General features: G+C 36.4%; 1 protein-coding gene across 1 annotated transcript in view; it reads right to left on the bottom strand.

The window, feature by feature from the left end:
• EFCAB13 (EF-hand calcium binding domain 13) overlaps positions 1-20,014 on the bottom strand; it is a 315,250-nt gene that overhangs the window by 275,168 nt on the left and 20,068 nt on the right. Inside the window, exons 4-8 of the mRNA XM_060395750.1 lie at positions 18,321-18,435; positions 16,253-16,374; positions 15,204-15,286; positions 10,451-10,594; positions 8,634-8,708 (exon numbers count right to left, since the gene is read on the bottom strand). Of these exons, the coding sequence (XP_060251733.1) occupies positions 8,634-8,708; positions 10,451-10,594; positions 15,204-15,286; positions 16,253-16,374; positions 18,321-18,435 (539 nt within the window). The remainder of the gene's footprint in view (positions 1-8,633; positions 8,709-10,450; positions 10,595-15,203; positions 15,287-16,252; positions 16,375-18,320; positions 18,436-20,014) is intronic.

The raw sequence follows: 20,014 nt of genomic DNA, 5'->3' as shown, positions 1-20,014 counted from the left end.
TGTTTTCCTTTGTTTGCCAGGTCAATCTACTGTACTGTATTTTTGTTGGACTGTTTTGATTTTGCTTATGGGTGTATATATGTGTATTTTCAGTCACACTTTCTATTGTTGTTATAAACTTCTGCTTAATACATTGGGCTTTTGCAGTTTTGTGGCATTTTTCTTTTTTCTTTCTTCTTCTGTTTTTATCCTTTTCTTTCTTATTTTAATTTTTAAAAACCTATTATATTTTTCTACATTTACTTCTTTGTTTGCCGTTCCTACTGTTTTTCCCCTTGCAGTTAATCTTTAATGTACATAAATCTTCATCTACCTCTATTTAACTTTGTATATCTATTATTTCTTTCTTTTATTTCTTTCCTTTTCTCCCAACATATTTGTTCGTTTTGTTTTCATTGCTTTATTCTCCACTTGGCACCTTGTTTTAGTTTTGTTTTCCAATCTGTATTTAAGTTAGTTTTGTTAACTGGTAAATATAATTTTTATTTCCTTTGTTCACCAGATCAGTCTACTGTACTTTATTTTTGTTGGACTGTTTTCACTTTTCTCATGGGTGTATATGTATATGTGTATATTCCATTATTTTAGTTATTATTTGCCTGATTTTGTAACTGATATTTGTCTGGGGTTCATCTTTGGTTTCTTATTTTTGGATATTTGCTTTAATCTCACCTAATGCCATAACAAACCACTTGTGGAATCTTCATTCCTGACCACAGATCAAGCCCTGGGCCTTTTGAGTAGGAGCACTGACTCCAAGACCTAGACTACCTGAGAACTAACCCTAGGGAGTATCAAATAGTGAGAACTCACACAAAGGAAACCACTGGAATACAAGACCTGGCATCACCCAACCACCAGTAGCACCCTGTGCAGGACACCTCATTTAAACAAAAATACAGACCCAATCATCAGCAGACAGGATTACCACCTCACTTAGCCTTGCCCATCAGAGGAAAAACAAACAAACAAACAAAAACTCAGCATAAATCTCACCCTATACAAGCTCACACAAACCACAGGACCGATCTTAGGAGTGCAGAAACCAAAAGGAAGAAGGAATTCAATCTTCTTCAAGGAAAAAATTCAACTTCCCTTGAAGCATGAGAAAGGAGACCTCAAACACAATACCCTAAAAAATAATAATAATAATGAAAAGGCAGAGAAATATGGCACAAATAAAAGAACAAACTAGAAGCACTGAACTCCAAATAAATGAGGAGGAAATAGGCAAACTACCTGAGAAAGAATTCAGAATAATGATAGTAAAGATGTTCAAAAACCTTGAAAACAAAATGGAGAAATTGTAAGAATCAATTAACAAAGATCTAGAAGAATTAAACAATAAACATATAGAGACAAACAACACAATTACTGAAATTAAAAATACTCTGAAAGGAATCAATAGAATATCTGAAGCAGAACAAATCAGTGAGCTGGAAGATAAAATAGTGGAAATAACTTCTGAAGAGCAGAATAAAGTAAAAGAATGAAAAGAGCCAAGGACAGTCTCAGAGACCTCTGGGACCATATCAAACGCACCAACATTCAAATTATAGAGGTCCCAGAAGAAGAGAAAAAGAAAGGGTATGAGAAAATTTTTGATTGATATTATAGTTGAAAACTTATCCAACATGGAAAAGGAAATAGTCAGTGAAGTCCAAGAAGCACAAAGAGTCCCATACAGAATAAACCCAAGGAAAAACACACCAAGACACATACTAATCAAACTAACAAAAAATAAACACAAAGAAAGAATATTAAAAGCAGCAAGGGAGTAGCAACAAGCAACATAAAAGGGAAACCCCATACACTTAACAGCTGATCTTTCAGCAGAAACTCTGCAGGCCAGAAGGGAATAGCAGGATATATTAAAGTACTGAAAGGGAAAAATCTACAACCAAGATTACTGTACCCAGCAAGGATCTCATTCAAAATTGATGGAGAAATAAAAAGTTTTTCAGACAAGCAAAAGTTTAAAGAATTCAGTACCACCAAACTGGCTTTACAACAAATGTTAAAGGGACTTCTATAGTCAAAGGGGGGGAAGATCTACAAAATCAATTTCAAATAATTAAGAAAATGGCAATAGGAACATATATATCAATAATTACTTTAAATGTAAATGGATTAAATGCTCCAACCAAAAGACACAGACTGGCTAAAAGTATACAAAAATAAGACCCATATCTATGCTGTCTACAAGAAACCCACTTCAGACCTAAAGACACATACAGACTGAAAGTGAGAGGATGGAAAAATATATTCCATGCAAATGAGAAGCAAAAGAAAGCTGGAGTAGCAATCCTCATATCAGAAAAAAATATACCTTAAAATAAAGAAGATTACAAGAGATAAGGAAGGACACTACATAATGATCAAGGGATCAATCCAGGAGGAAGACATAACAATTGTAAATATCTATGCACCCAACATAGAAGCACCTCAATACATAAGACAAACACTAACAGACATAAAAGGAGAAACTGACAGTAACACAATAATAGTTAAGTCGCTCACTCAGTCGTGTCCGACTCTTTGCAACCCGTGGACTGTAGCCCACCAGGCTCCTCTGTCTATGGGATTCTCCAGGCAAGAATACTGGAGTGGGTTGCCATTTCCTTCTCCAGGGGATCTTCCTGACCCAGGGATAGAACCCAGGTCTCCTGCATTGCAGGAAGATGCTTTAACCTCTGAGCCACCAGGGAAGCCCTCACATACAAAAGTAAGACCCATATCTATGCTGTCTATAAGAAACCCACTTCAGACCTAAAGACACATATACACTGAAAGTGAGAGGATGGAAAAATATATTCCATGCAAATGGGAAGCAAAAGAAAGCTGGAGTAGCAATCCTCATATCAGGAAAAAAATACACCTTAAAATAAAGAAGATTACAAGAGATAAGGAAGGACACTACATAATGATCAAGGGATCAATCCAGGAGGAAGACATAACAATTGTAAATATCTATGCACCCAACATATGAGCACCTCAATACATAAGACAAACACTAACAGACATAAAAGGAGAAACTGACAGTAACACAATAATAGTAGGAGATTTAAACACCTCACTCACACCAATGGACAGATCATCAAAACAGAAAATTAATAAGGAAACACAAGTCTTAAATGATACATTAGATGAGATGGAGCTCATTGATATCTTCAAGACATTCCATCCAAATACAGAAGAATACACTTTCTTCTCAAATGCACATGGAACATTCTCCAGGATAGACCACATCTTGAGTCATAAATCAAACCTCAGTAAATTTAAGAAAACTGAAATTGTATCAAGCATCTCCTCTGACCACAATGCTATGAGATTGGATATTAATTACAAGAAAAAAAGTATAAGAAACACAAACACATGGAGATTAAATAACACGTTTCTAAATAACCAACAGTTTACTGAAGAAATCAAAAGGGAAATCAAAAATTTCTAGAAACAAATGACAATGAAAACACAACTCAAAAGCAGTTCTAAGAGGGAAGTTTATAGCAACACAATCCTATCTCAAGAAACAAGAAAAACATTGAATAGACAACCTAACTTTACACCTAAATCAAGTGGAAAAAGAAGAACAAAAAAGAAAACATAATTAGTAGAAGAAAAGAAATCATAATGATCCAAGCAGAAATAAATGAAAAAGAAATCAAAGAAACAATAGTACAGATTAATAAAACTAAAAGCTGGTTCTTTGAGAAGATAAAACTGACAAACCTTTAGTCAGACTCATCACGAAAGAAAGAAAGAAGAATCAAATCAACAAAGTTAGAAATGAAAAAGGAGAAGTTACAACAGCCAGTGCAGAAATAAAAAGGATTATAAGAGACTATTATGAACAACCATATGCAATAAAATAGATAACCTGGAAAAATGGACAGGTTCTTAGAAAAGTTCAATCTTCCAAGACTGAACCAGGAAGAAAAAGAAATTATGAACAACACAATTACAAGCACTGAAATTGAAGCTGGGATCAAAAATCTTCCAAAACACAAAAGCCCAGGACCAAATGGCTTCACAGGAGAATTCTATCAAACATTTAGAGAAGAGCTAATGCTTATCCTTCTAAAATTCTTTCAGAAAATTTCAGAGGAAGGAATACTTCCAAACTCATTCTACGAGGCTACCATCACCCTGATACCAAAACCAGACAAAGACAACACACAAAAAGAAAACTACAGGCCAATATCACTGATGAACATAGATGCAAAAATCCTCAACAAAATTCTAGCAAACAGAATTCAGTTACACATCATAAAACTCATACACCATCATCAAATTGGGTTTCTTCAAGGGATGCAAAGATTCTTCAATATATGCAAATCAATCAAGTGATATACCATATTAACAAATTGAAAGATAAAAACTATGTATGATAATCTCAACAGGTGCAGAAAAAGCCTTTGACAAAATTCAGCACCCATTTATGATTAAAACTCCTCAAAAAATGGGCATAGAAGGAACCTACCTCAAAATAGTAAAGGCCATATATGATAAGCCTACAGCAAACATTATTCTCAGTGGTGAAAAACTGAAAGCATTCCCCCTAAGACCAGCATCAGAGTCTTTTCCAATGAGTCAACTCTTTGCATGAGGTGGCCAGAGTACTGGAGTTTCAGCTTTACCATCATTCCTTCCAAAGAAATCCCAGGACTGATCTCCTTCAGAATGGACTGGTTGGATCTCCTTGCAGTCCAAGGGACTCTCAAGAGTCTTCTCCAACACCACAGTTCAAAAGCATCAATTCTTCAGTGCTCAGCCTTCTTCACAGTCCAACTCTCACATCCACACATGACTACAGGAAAAACCAGAGCCTTGACTAGATGGACCTTAGTCGGCAAAGTAATGTCTCTGCTTTTGAATATACTATCAACCAATTAAATATTCAACATTATGGGGTTAAATTACAGTATATCTACATTTTCAGATACCATGTAGCTATTTGAAAATGAAAGGCTAAAATAAATAAATTTATTTTTAAGTCAATAAAAAAATAAAAGGCTGACCTGTATCTATTAACATGGAAAACTTTTCAAGATATATTACTTATTTTTTAAAAATCAGACTAGAAAACAATGTATATAGCATGACTCTTTTCTCTTAAAGTAGATTATTTCGATTTTTCCCTTTTTTAGAGGGTCTCTCGATTCCTAACTGTATGCTTCATCTTTTTACTAGCTTCTGTGAGATCAAAGGGCTTCCCTTGCGGCTCAGCTGGTAAAGAATCCACCTGTAATGTGGGAGACCTGGGTTCAATCAACCCTCTGCCTAAAATTGGTAACTTATCTCATCTTACAAAATACATATATATATATTCATAATTGAATACAAAATGGATTCTAAGGTCAACATTAAATTATAGGAGGAATTAAAGAGTGTTTCACATCTTTATACACTTAAATATTTATTGGATATTTTATAAAAATAACATTCAAGAATTCTGTGTGTTTATTTAAAAGGAAAAAAAGAAGCCTGGGACCTCCTGATTAGTCTCAGAACATGTGGCAATAAACAGAAATAAGGTCAAAATAGGAAACCAGGAATTGAAAAACAAGGAATATAAGGGAGCAAATCAGCTATTCTTAACTGTAGAACAACAAGTAGGCCTTAGGAAGTCCAAACAAACATATAAATCTATGGTCAGGAAAAGGCTGTAAGTCAAAAACCAAGGAGATAAAAGAGAATCCCAACGCCACAGGAATTAATCAAAATGCCAAGTAGGAAGTAAGGAATTAAAAAAGGAAAAGCAAACCAAGCACCATGTCTATATTAATCACAGCTTCATATGGTAGGCATTTAATAACATTTATTACATTAATGAATCAGTAAACTTTGAAGAGTTTTTCTTGTCTCTTGTTTGCTTACTCAGGAATATTGACTATCACATTCATGTATCCTTGATTCTAAGAAAATACAGGTTGGCTGACAATAAATATATATAATCCCAATGTATGTAATCTTCTATAAGCACAGAAACTTGATCTTGACTAAGGGAAAAACAAAAGGACTGCTAAAATTAGATCACAAACACTAGAGATTGCAGACCTTTGGAAGCACTATTTCTATCATTAACATGAATAGTCCTTTCAACTATTTTCTTTACCATTTATATGCAGTGCAAGCTAAAAGCTATTAAGAGACAATTCAGTAATTTGAAAACTTGAGGTAGAAACTCATGCAGATTCCAGGCAATGGGAAAAGAACTGTCAAGGGTAGACAAGAAAACAGATATGAGTCTTCAACAGAAGGGAAAAAAATGAACTAAGGCATGAAGTAAGAATGCAATTGGCAGGTATGGAGATTTATGACTAACTGGAGCATGGGGAAAAAAGGCAAAATGCTTGTCTGAGGAGGCCTTACAAATGACTGAGAAAAGAATAGAAGCTAAAGGCAAAGGAGAAAAGGAAAGATATACCCATTTGAATGCAGAGTTCCAAAGAATAGCGAGAGATAGAAAGCCTTCCACAGTGGTCAATGCAAAGAAATAGAGGAAAACAATAGAATGGGAAAGACTAGAGAGCGCTTCAAGAACATTACAGATACCAAGGGAATATTTCATGCAAAGATGGGCTCAGTAAAGGACAGAAATGGTAGGGACCTAACAAAAGCAGAAGATATTAAGAAGAGGTGGCAAGAATGCACAGAACTGTACAAAAAAGGTCTTCATGACCCAGATAGTCACAATGGTGTGATCACTCACCTAGAGCCAGACATTCTGGAATGTGAAGTCAAGTGGGCCTTAGGAAGCATCACAACGAACAAAGCTAGTGGAGGTGATGCAATTCCAGCTAAGCTAAGCTATTTCAAATTCTAAAACATGATGCTATTAAAGTGTTGTACACAATATGTCAGCACATTTGGAAAACTCAGCAATGGCCACAGGACTGGAAAAGGTCAGTTTTCATTCCAACCCCAAAGAAAGGCAATGCCAAATGTTCAAACTACTGCACAATTGCACTCATCTCACATGCTAGTAAAGTAATTCTCAAAATCCTCCAAGCCAGGAGGTTCACAGTATATGAACCATGAACTTCCAGATGTTCAAGCTGGATTGAGAAAAGGTAGAGGAACCAGAGATCAAATTGCCAACATCTGTTGGATCATCAAAAAAGCAAGAGAATTCCAGAAAAACATCTACTTCTGCTTCATTGACTATGCCAAAGCCTTTGACTGTGTGGATCACAATCAATTGGGAAATTCTGAAAGAGATGGGAATACAGACCACCTGACCTGCCTCCTGAGAAATCAGTATGCAGGTCAGGAAGCAACAATTAGAACTGGACATGGAACAACAGACTGGTTCTAAATCGGGAAAGGAGTATGTCAAGGCTGTATATTGTCACCCTGCTTATTTAACTTATATGCAGAATACATCATGTGAAATACCAGGCTGGATGAAGCACAAGCTGGAATCAAGATTGCCAGGAAATATCAATAACCTCAGACATGCAGATAACACCACCCTTATGGCAGAAAGTGAAGAAGAACTAAAGAGCCTCTTGATGAAAGTGAAAAGGAGAGTGAAAAAGTTGGCTTAAAGCTCAACATTCAGAAAACTAAGATCATGGCATCTGGTCCCATCACTTCATGGGAAATAGATGGGGAAACAATGGAAACATTCTCAAGACTATTTTCTTGAGCTCCAAAATTACTGCAGATGGTGACTGCAGCCATTAAATTAAAAGACGCTTGCTCCTGGGAAGAAAAGCTATGGCCAACCTAGACAGCATATTCAAAAGCAGAGACATTACTTTGCCAACAAACGTCCGTCTAGTCAAAGCTATGGTTTTTCCAGTAAGTCATGTATGGATGTGAGAGTTGGACTGTGAAGAAAGCTGAGTGCCGAAAAATTGATGCTTTTGAACTGTGGTGTTGGAGAAGACTCTTGAGAGTCCCCTGGACTGCAAGGAGATCCAACCAGTCCATCGTAAAGGAAATCAGCCCTGAATGTTCATTGGAAGGACTGATGCTGAAGCTGAATTCCAAAACTTTGGCCACCTGATGTGAAGAGCTGGTTCATAAGAAAAGACCCTGATGATGGGAAACATTGAAGGCAGGAGGAGAAGGGGACAACAGAGAATGAGACTGTGGGATGGCATCATCGACTCCATGGACATGAGTTTGAGTAAGCCCCGGGAGATGATGATGGACAGGGAAGCCTGAAGTCCATGGGGTCACAAAGAGTTGGACATGACTAAGTGACTGAACTGAACTGGAGCATGGGGCTCTTGCCTGGGAAAGATTTACGGAGAAAGGAAGAACAGCAAGCAAAATTATGAAGAAGTGAGGACCAGAAGCATAAGAGTTTGGCCTAAGAAGAGCAGCTAAGTTTTTGAGATATTGACATGACAAAAATTGTGTTTTAAGAAAATTGGTCTCGTAGTTGTGTACAGGAAAAAGTGGAGACTGGGGACAGAAAATTAGGATACCATGGCAGTGATCCAGGTTTTTTAGTGCCTATTATAGAACAGCCCATGTCTAATTTTTCTCAACCTGGACTACTAGGGCAAAAAGGAGTTAAGAAATTCTGAGAAAACATAAATTTGTATAACCACCCCACCCTAAAATCAGTTACCATCAAAAATAATTTTCTTCTATAATTCTGAAGAAAATCTTTTTACCTGGATCCTGAGAGACCAAATAACAGACATCATTCACAGCCTTAAGGAAATCTGAAAAATCCAGCATTCCATTAACTATAAGAAATGATTCAGAAAAAGAAAGAAAAAAACTCCATTAGCAAATTTATCAGCAGATTCACTGAGCATATAAGATAAAAATACAAACTAAAAATGTGGCTAGAATCAACTGACATTAGAATACCATAGTCTATACACAAGTCATGTGGTAGTTCTATTTTCAGTTTTTAAGGAACCTCCATACTGTTCTCCATAGTGGTTGTACCAATTTACATTTCCATCAATGGTATAGGAGGGTTCCCTTTTTCCACATCTTATCCAGTGTTTATTGTTTATGCACTTTTTGATGATGGATATTATGACCTGTGGCTCCCTTAATTAATAACAAGCTTTGAATGCTCTGTAAATGTAATGTGTTCTCTATTATCTACTTCTTTGATTCAAATATCAAACATTGAGTGCAAAAATATATATTTTTCTAGGTTTCTGTTGTTGTTCAATAGTCCAGTCATGTCCAATTTCTCTAGCTACTTAAAGTGTTATTTATTAGGGTTTTATTTTTATGTCCTTGAACAAGAGTGATGTTGAACCTATTTGTATATAATTATTGACTATATGTGTTGTATTTTATGTGAAATACTTGTCCATGTGTTTTGTTCTCTTTTCTATTTCATTATTTGTTATCGATTTGTATGAATTCTTTACACATTTTGTAAACTAATCATTTGTCAATTTTGTGAATTGCAAATATCTCCAAGTTTGTAACCTGTCTTTTCACTTTCACTTTTTAAATATGCATGCTAAGTTGCTTCAGTCATATCTCAACTCTTTGCGACCCAATGGACTGTATGTAGCCTACCAGGCTCCTCTGTCCACGGGATTCTCCAAACAAGAATATTGGAGTGAGTTGCCATGCCCTACTCCAGGGGATCTTCCCAACCCAGGCAATGAATTTTAATATAATTAAATATATCAAATATATTAATCTCAAACACTTTTTGCCTTAAGAAACTTTCCCTATCCCATGCCATTTCTTACTAAGGCAATTAGCAAAAATTAAAAGTCTAAAAATATCAAACGTTGATGACAGCATGTCATAACCCAACCTAGTAATCAATCAATCCAGTCATGTGTATCAGAGGCCCAGTTTTTTAATATCATTATTGTAAATGTGCACAGATGTTTTTTATAACATTTTAAAGTTTAACTTTTCTATCATTTGTAATTAATCTGACCATGGCAAACCTAGACAGTGTATTAAAAAGCAGGGACATTACGTTGCTGACAAAGGCCCCTATAGTCAAAGCTATGGTTTTTCCAATAGTCATGCATGGATGTGAGAGTTGAGAAGAAGGCTGAACACCGAAGAATTTATGCCTTTGAACTGTGGTGCTGGAAAAGACTCTTGAGAGTCCCTTGGACTACAAAGAGATCAAACCAGTCAATCCTAAAGGAAATCAGTCCTGAATATTCCTTGAAGGACTGATGCTGAAGCTCCAATACTTTGGCCACCTGATACGAAGAGCCAGCTCATTAGAAAAGACCCTAAGGCCGAGAAAGATTGAAAGCAGGAGAAAGGGATGATATAGGACGAGATGGTTGGATGGCATCACTGACTCAACGGACATGAGTTTGAGCAAACTCGGGGATATGGTGAAAGACAGGGAAGCCTGGTGCGCTGCAGTCTACAGGGTTGCAGAGAGTTGGACATGACTGAGTGACTGAATCAAAAACAACATATAACTTATGTCCATGACTGTACACCCCCTAAACTATTAATGAACACATTAAAAACTTACCATCAATATCAACAGTCTTCAGTGCCTTTCGCATTTCTGTGTCACTTATAGAGATCTTCAAGATGCGACGGATCATTGGCAGATCATTCACATAAATCTTACCACCTCGAATTTTACTAAAAATTTTACAGGCTTTCTGAAGTCCTAAATACACATAACAAAACAGTTAATTAATTCAAGGGAATAATCATTTATTCTCCCATCCTTTCCGGGGTCGGGGCTGAGGGGCAGGTGGGGGACAATCACTAAAGAAAAAAGAGGAGCAAATCTTTGTGTTCCAACTCTTTGCTTTAACATCAGTCTTGTCACTTATTTAGGTATGTCTGGAGCCAGTAACCTCTAAACCTATGAGTTTCTAAAGAATTCTCAGAAACTATTAGAAAACTCATGCAAGGCTCACATAAGCAAAGGCTTCCACAACTTTTCCTGGACATGTTAAACCTTTCTCTGCTTCCTTATAACTTGTGCGTGTTGTCAGTCAAATCTCTTGGTATTCTGACTACTTAGATGTCAGTAAGTATCCTTCAGTTAAACAGTCAGCTAATAGAGGGCAAGGTTTTTCATTCTTCAAGTCCCAGAATCTACTTCAGAACAGATTCTCAAAAAATGTCTACTGAACTAAACTGGGTTGAATTCACCTTGTTTTCAGAAAAAGAGGCAACAGATAACAGTGATAAATCCCAGAAAAAGACTTTTTAAAAGACACTAATGACTTTACTAGTAGAAGTTTCACTAAAGTATTGGAGGTGGAAACCAGATTTCAGTGAAGTAGGAAGTTAATACTAAAGCAGTACTAAAGAATGTTCAAACCTTTGGACATTTGCACTCATCTCCTGTGTTAGTAACATCATGCTTAAAATCTTGCATGCTAGGCTTCAGCCTTATTTGAACCAAGAACTTCCAGATGTCCAAGCTGAGTTTAGAAAAGGCAGAGGAACCAGAGAGCAAATGGCCAACATTTGCTGCAACATAGAGAAAGCAAGGGAATTCCAGAAAAATATTTACCTCTGTTTCACTGATAGTGCTAAAGTCTTTGATTATGTGGATCATAACAAACTATGGAAAGCTCTTAAAGAGATGGGAATACCAGACCATCTTATCTGTCTCCTGAGAAATCTGTATGCTGGTCAAGAAGCAACAGTCAGAAATGGACATGGAACAACAAACTGGTTCCAAACTGAGAAAGGACTATGACAGGGTTGTCTGATGTTTATTTAACTATAAGCTAAGTACATCATGAGAAATGCTGGGCTGGATGAGTTACAAGCTGTAATCAAGATAGGCAGGAGAAACATCAACAACTTCAGATATGCAGACGATACCACTAAATGGCAGAAAATGAAGAAGAACTAAAGAGCCTTTTGATGAGGGTGAAGGAGGAGAGTGAAAGAGTTGGTTTAAAACTAAATATTAAAAAAAACTAACATCATGGCATCCAGTTCCATTACTTCAGCCTGGATGAAGTAATAACCAATGCCATGGACATGAACTTGGGCAAACTTCGGGAGATGGTGAAGGACAGGGAGGCCTGGCGTGCTACAGTCCATGAGGTTGCAAAGAGTCAGACACAACTGGGCAACTGAACAACAACAGGAAATAAATAGTAATTAACGAATACAGCTCTTTCAATAAGCTTCTCTGAAAGAGTATAAAGCTAACAGAGCATAATCTCTAAGGAAGCAGAAGAAAATAAAATTGAAAAAAAGAGAAGTGAAAGGATTGGTCTTGTGAAAGCGACTCTTTCTCAATGAGACAATACAGATTTTGTTTATAGTCAAGGAGTTCAGGAAGATTCTCCCAAACAGTCTTTATTAACTCTCTATGAAAAAGCAATGTCACCTCTTAAGAACTGAAGGACTATGTGATAGGATTGAAGATTTGAAGAGAGCAATGAAGATGTGAAATAAGTATAGGAAGAAACAGGAGAGGGATATGATCAAAACAAAAGGGAATACCAACTGGTGCTAAAGGCAGCTCAGGTTGGAAATCATATATTCACAGGGGCACCAAATGAGGTAGTCTATGAAATAAAATTGCAAAATAAAAAGAACTACAAGTATAAGAGACTGTGAACAGAGAACAAGACATTAAAGTCTAAGGTTTCAACATTATAAAATGATCAAATTGTGTACATCAGGGTTGGTGAGAGAAATTGAAGTAAAATAATTAGTTTTAAAAAGTATTGTATGAGTATTACATTAATCAACCACTTGGACACTAAAGATGTCTTTAAAGACACTAAAGATATGTGGCCCTGCCTTTCAAGAAAGACTGACCAGAATACCTGGAAAGCTACTTGGGGTCAGTTCTAATACTCCATCTAGACAAGGGAGCTAATTCACATCTCCATCTCTTGGTTCTGCCTGACCAGAAAGCCTGGCCAAAACACCCAGGAAGCTATGCAGCCCAGCAATCCTCAAATGGAGAGTCTGGAAAGCAGAACTGGTCATCCACAGAAAAAGTCAGTGCCCTACTTTAGCCAGGGAACTTGGGACACAGGTCTGCTTGAGTCAAGACCACAAACAAAAAGCCTTTCCAGCCTTGGAGCTGGTTCTCCTGCTTACCCAGAGAGAGGAAGTAATTCACAGCCCAGTGCACTGCTGAATGGAGCTTCTGGCCCCGCCTGACCAAGAAGCCTGGCCTGAACACCTGGGAAATGACTTGGCCCAGCAGTACTTGAGCAGGTAGCCTGGATAGTGGGTCTGTCTGTTTGCAGAAACAAGCCAGCAACTGCAGCTAGCCAGGGTGTACAGATCTACCTGATTAACTCCCCAAACAAGAGTCTTATCAGCCTTGGAGCCTGTTCTGCTGAATATAAACTCCAATCCTATTAACTAGGAATCCTAAACAGAGCTCCTGGGAATCTCAGTAGCCCACCCTGAAGCCTCTATTACTTTGGCATTTGATCAGAAAACCCAACCAGCAACTCTGCATCTCTAAAGCCAAGATGGTGGCCTTGTCTGTCCAGGGAGTTTGGTGCAGAGATCTGTCTGATTGGATTCCCAAACAAAGAGCTTTGCCAGCCCTGGGGACCTATCCTTCAGTCGCAACCAGGCAAATAAGTAATTTATAACCCCATCGAAAACTGAATAAAGGCTCCAGTCCAATTTGACCAAGAAACCTAACCATACATAACTCCTGAGAATCTGTATACAATGGCACTTGAGAGAATCCCACTGCTGGCCCTACCTGTCTGCAGACAGGATGGTAAGTCAGTAGACCAGAGAACTTGGTGCATATTTCTGCCCAAATTGATACCCAAACTAACCTTGCAGGTCTTCGGGCCTGTATGGTGCCTTGCTCAGCAAGGAAACTAATTCATAATCCCAACACACTGCTCAACACAGCCTTTAACCTGCCTAACCAGGAGACTTAACCAGAGCACACGGGGAGCTGTATAACCCATCCTATAGCCCTCTTTACAGTAACAGTTGAACAGATAGCCCAGCCCAGGGTTTTCCCTGTCTACAGAGCAAAACTGGGGCATCTAACCAGGAAACTCAGTGCTGTCTAGCCTGATTCAGATTTCCAAATAACAAGAAGTGCATTCCTTTGGGACCAGTTCTACTGCCTTTCAAAGCTCAAAAGTTAATTCATAGCCCTGCCTACTACTGAGCAGAGTACCCAGTCTTGAATGACCAGAGAACCCAGGCAACACAGAACCTTTCCTATAGCTTCATTTAGGGGATGAACCAGAAGTTCTAGCCAGTTGTTCTCAACCAGTGCATCCCCTCCCCAACCTTAGAACATGAGCAGTGGCCTAGCCCCAAAATAGACTCTGATAGCAAGACCCACCTTCCCAAGGACATTGCCAGTTAACACATCCAGAAACAGAAACTAAGCTGATTGGTGAAAAACTGTCTCTGCTAAAGCAAACCAGTAATATCTGGAAAAGGAGGTCACTTACTCAAATGTAGATGCCAACATAAGGAATCAAAGATAATGAATAATTATGTAAATGTGACATTACCAAAGAAAACTAATAAAGTTTCAATAACTGGCCCTAAACAAATGGAAATCTATTAACTGTCAGCCAAAAAACAAGACACTCAACAAAGAAACAGAAAATATTTTTAAAAAAGAAAAGAAAAAGAAATCCTAGAACTGAAAAATATAGCCAACTGAATGGGAGAATTAAATAGCTTTAAAAACAAACTGAACCACACCAAGAAAGAATCTAAAAGAAAGAACACTTAAAATTACCCAGGCGAAAAAAGGAAAAAAGAGCAAAGAGATCCTATAGGACTTATAGGACACAATCAGAAGAAACAATATCTGCATTACAGGAATTCCAGGAAGAGAAGACAAAAAGAAAGAAACAGAAAATATATTTAAAACAACAATGGCTGAAAACATCCCAAACTTAGGAAGATAAATGGACATCAAATCGAAGAGGCCTAGAGGATCCCAAAATAGTTTGAACCCAAATAAGGTTACACAAAGACACTTTATAATTAAACTGTCAAAAGGCAAGAACAAAGAAAGAACTTTGAAAGCAAGGAGAGAAAAGAGACAAGAGAATCCCATAAGGCCACTGGCAAATTTTTCAACAGAAACTTTTCAGACCAGGAGAGAATGTGATGATATACTGAAAATACTGAAAGAAAAAAAAAAAAAAAAAAACTATCAAGCAAAAAAACCCATCCCTTTAGAAAGCCATCAAAATTGGAAAGAAAAAACTTGATTGTCTCTTTGAGAACACAGAACACATAATCAGGAAATTTATTCAAGAAATTCTGAAACCTATTATTACCACTTAATTCTTCTGAGTAAAAGCGTCCTTCAGGTACTTCATCATACAGTGTCTGGTAAAGGTTAGAAAGTCTTTCATCTTTCCTGTCAAAGAAACAGCCATATCAGAAAGCAAGAAAACAAAAATAAAACAAAAAACCCACAAAACATTTATGTCACTTTGCGATATATAGTATTTTGCCATTAAAATTTAGCCTGAAATTCTCCAGTCTCTTACACTCCATAAGAACCTTTCTTTAAAAACTGTCCAAGTGATAATCAGTTATTACATATTATTCACCCTAGAATTCTCACTTCTTTTAGGTATATCTCTATGGAACAGATTTACCCTGGTCAATATATAATATCTCTTGGCTGTGGTCCACTTTTTCCTATTCCTAATTCAACTTACAACAAAATTTATAGAAAGTTATTATAAGATTTCCTGGGTGGCTCAGCAGGTAAAGAATCTGCCTATAATGCAGGAGACCCAGGAAATGCAAGTTCAATCCCTGGGTGGGGAAGATCTCCTGGAGAAGGAAATGGCAAACCAATCCAGTATTCTTGCCTAGAAAATTCCAAGGACAGAGGAGCTTGGTGGGCTACAGTCCATGGGGCTACAAAAGAGTCGGACAGGATTTAACAACATTATAAGATATATAAGAATATCTTTAAACAGTCAAAGAATCTCAGATCCCATAACCTGTTGATAAAAACATCTTAAAAAGATGATTCATCTGATTCCATAATGTGGAAATCACAGGATGTTGGTGTTAGAAAAAATGTTAAGAGTCCATCTAGTACAAGATTCTTACACAGATGTGGAAACTGAGGCCCAGAAATACAAAGTGAATTCTATGAGTTTAAACCAGCATGTGAGGTCGATCAGGACTCAACTCTAAGTCTTTCAATTCCATATGCAGGGCTCTTAGTGCCATGCCAGCCTTCCTAAGAGCAGTCTTAGTTAGCACAAACTATTTGCCATACTTTCTGTAGAAGGGAGAAATGAATGTTGTAGAAAAATCCCAAATCTGAATCCAACATTTAAAAAGAATACGATGATTTAAATACCGAATAACTGAGGGAGATCTATCAAGAGGTGACAAAGTCTTGTGAATGCTGTACTGACTTGGCAATTTGCATAAAGAGCTTTCTTTTCTAGTCATCTTCTCTTTCACAGACAAAGGAGAAACCTAGAGCCAAATACAAGAATATCTGTGTCTCAGATCACATTTGTAAACTGGCATTCTTGAACAATAAACCCCTTAAAAGATTAATCATCATACCTAGGCTCCTCACTTAACTATACTTCTAATATAAAATTACTTTTTGTAATTAAATGACAGCTTATAATACTAAAATTTTAAATAAACTACATCATTTTCTTTGGCAAAGCCACATTTTTCTTAAGTATGCAACATCATCTCATAATTAATACTGTGTCGATTTATAGTAATGTATTTTATAAAAGATGGCAAACCTATGGTATAGCGAAGACAAGACTATCAATCTCTAGGCTACATATACAAGTTTTGACTATATAAGTAAAGTAATGTGAAGAATCAACACAGTTATTTAAATAATACAGGTAAGTTTGCTTTATTCTTATGGTTAAGAAAACTACCATAAACACTGATAAAAATAACACTGCATGTATAAACTAGTTCAAAAATGGTAAACAGCTTAGGTAGATAGAAAAATGTCACTTTAGAAAATAAGAACTGAATTCGAGGTGTCTTCAATTTCACATGGCTTTATGGAAGGAACCTAGAGCCTTGACTTTTTTTGCTTTTTTTGGCTGCTATCTTAGTCCCCCAATCAGGATTTGAATCTTGGGCCCACTGCAGTATAAACCCAATTACTAACCACTGGACCTCCAAGGAATTCACTAGAGCACTGACTTTTAAAGACCATGCAGAATCCAGAGAGGACTCTCAAACCATACAAGACTGACAGGAATATGAGTTAATGAGTGAGAATCAAACAAAACAACAAACAGAAGATTTCAATCCCCCAATGACTTCATATCTAGATTTACCAAATATCAATCCTGAAATAATTATGGGACATAAGCAAATAATATAAGGCAAATTTTAAGAACTAAATAAAACTTCTAAAATGTATAGACATTAAAATTTCAATAGATAGGTTAAACTGCAGATTATATTCAGCTGGAAAAAAGAAAAGTAAACAAGAAAGTAGATGGGAGAAATTACTCAGAACAAAATAGAAAAAGATCAAAAATATGAAGCAATGTTAAAAAACACAGAAAACAAAATGATAAGGTCTAACATACATCTAATAGAAGATACAGAACAACAAAATAAAGAGATTGGAGCGGGAAAAATAGTCTAAAGATAATGGATTCGAATTTTCCAGAGTTGAAGACACGTGTTCTCAGCCTCAGTTCAGTTCAGTTCAGTCGCTCCGTCATGTCCGACTTTTCGTGACCCCACAGACCACAGCATGCCAGGCCTCCCTCTCCATCACCAAATTCCTATGGCCACTGCTGAGTTTTCCAAATTTTCTCAGCCTCAGGAAGCAAACAAATATTGAAACAAAGGAATATATACTTAAATATATCATACAGTGAATGTAGTAAGTTGCATAACCCCACCAAGAGATATCTATATCCTAATCCCTGGAAAATGCGAATGTGACCTTATTTGCAGAAATCGTCTTTACAGTGTAATCTCAAGTTAAAGACCTCAAGATGAAATATACAATGATGTACTTATAAGAGAAAAGTCTGAACTATAGACACAGAGGAGAAGGCCATATGAAGAGCAACATGAAGGCCAAGATTGAATTTATGCTGCCAAATGCCAAGGAATGCCAGAGTCATTGCTACAACAGCAGAAACATTAACAGAGAGCATAATAATTAAAAATACTGGTCTGATGGATAAAGGGGGAAAATTAATATTCTTCTCAAAAGGTTCCATGTTCTATTGATATTTTTAAAGGAGGAAGAGAAGAAAGAGGGGAAGGTGCAGGAGCAATAGGGTAAAGGAGCTGGAAGAAGAAGAAATTTTTAAGATTATGACATTTCAATACTTGGACTAAAATGTAATGGAATATTTGAGGGCTCAATAAAATACTTGAAAGCAAAGCAAAAATATTTGCAAATCTTTATTTACCTCAGTTCTTTTAGTACGCAATTGTACTTGTAAACTCTTCTTCCTCCTGCCTTTTTTTCCTTCTGAAAAATCAGAGGATCTTTCTTCTCCGAGTAGGAACATTGATGTTTCATACCTAAATTGCACAGAAAATTGGAGTAATTCCTGAATTGATTTTTTTTCTTGACTCTTCTTCATCATTTATTTATGGAAATTTTCAAACACAGACAAAAGTAGACAGAATAATGTGATGATCTCCCCATGTTTCAGTAATGACCCACTACCCAGCTTCAATAATGAACAATCTTATTTCATCTATATTCTTATCCCTACTCTCATTCCTTACTACTTTAAAACAAATTCCAGTATCACATTGTTTCATCCATAGGATTTTTATATACATTTCTTCAAGGTGTTTTTTCTTTTAAAAATGTATTTTTTTTAATTGAAGAAAGTAATAAAGCTAGCACACAAAGCTTAATAAGATTTCCCCTCAAAGCTATTTTTCCCTTTCAACTCACATTATTAAACAGATCAATGATTTCAGAGAGTATGGAAAGTAAGACTTCCCCCTAATTGAGGAGCAGTTAATGAGAAGAAGGAAGGACTATAATTAAAACAATTTTATAATTAAGTTTATAATTAATAATTATAATTAATTTAATTTATAATTAAGACAATTTTATTACATTAAAACTTCATTTGTTCCCAAATGCTACAGGTCACATGGCATAGGTGAATGTGATTTAAACCCATTGCTAGGAACTTTTCAAAGGAAAAAAGAAGATGGGAAAGGGAATAAAAGTGGCATTTTTTAAGCATCATATTTGTAGGCATGGGGTTAAGAGCTTTTCAAGCATGATCATAGTTAATCATTCTTATAGCATCCATGTAACAGGTATTATTAACTGTTTTACATATGAAGTAACAGATTCAAAGAGGAAGTAATTGTCTAAAGTCACTCCATGTGTTAGTCCAAATAATCCAAGAAATAGACACCAAGAAAGAGTTAATAATGCAAGCAGGATTTTATTAGGAGAAATGCCTGTGTAGGGAATACAAGAAAGAAATCTAGGAGAGCAGACAGGCCATAATGCAAGTCTGAATATAAGTAAAGAAGAGAGGGAAAGAGGTTGCAGTTTCTGCAACACCACGTAGTCTAAGGTGTTGATAAAGTGATAAATAAGGGGAAAGCAATGAATGATCTTGCCTTTCTGAACTGTACCAAAGGGTAAGCAAATAGTACATGAGAGAAAGTTTCTGTTTATGGAAATATTTTAGCTAAATACGTTTAAAAACATATTTAAAACACAGTTATGAAGCCAAAAATCCCCAATAATGTCTTAATATCATCAAATACACCTGAACCTGTATTTAAATATCCAATTATCTCATAAGTGTCAAAATTTTTTAACACTTCACATCGGGATTCAATAAGGTCCCCACATTACAGTTGGCTGACATGTCTTTTAGATCTTTTTCCACCTATAGGTTCTTCCCCCATGTCTTTTATTATCATTATCATCATTACTGCCAGTTGTCTTATAGATTTTTCACAGTCTAGATTTTGCTGATTTTATTGCCAAGATTGTAGGAGTTTAAAGACTTGATGTGATTAACACTCTACTTTTTTAGAGGGTAGTTGGAAGGGGTTATATAGGTGATGGTATTTTCCCATCAGGAAGCATATAATGTCCAAGTGACTCTCTATTTGT

The sequence above is a fragment of the Ovis aries genome, chromosome 11, assembly GCF_016772045.2.
Source record: "Ovis aries strain OAR_USU_Benz2616 breed Rambouillet chromosome 11, ARS-UI_Ramb_v3.0, whole genome shotgun sequence".
Classification (NCBI taxonomy): domain Eukaryota; kingdom Metazoa; phylum Chordata; class Mammalia; order Artiodactyla; family Bovidae; genus Ovis; species Ovis aries.
This window is presented reverse-complemented; position numbering and strand designations above follow the sequence as displayed.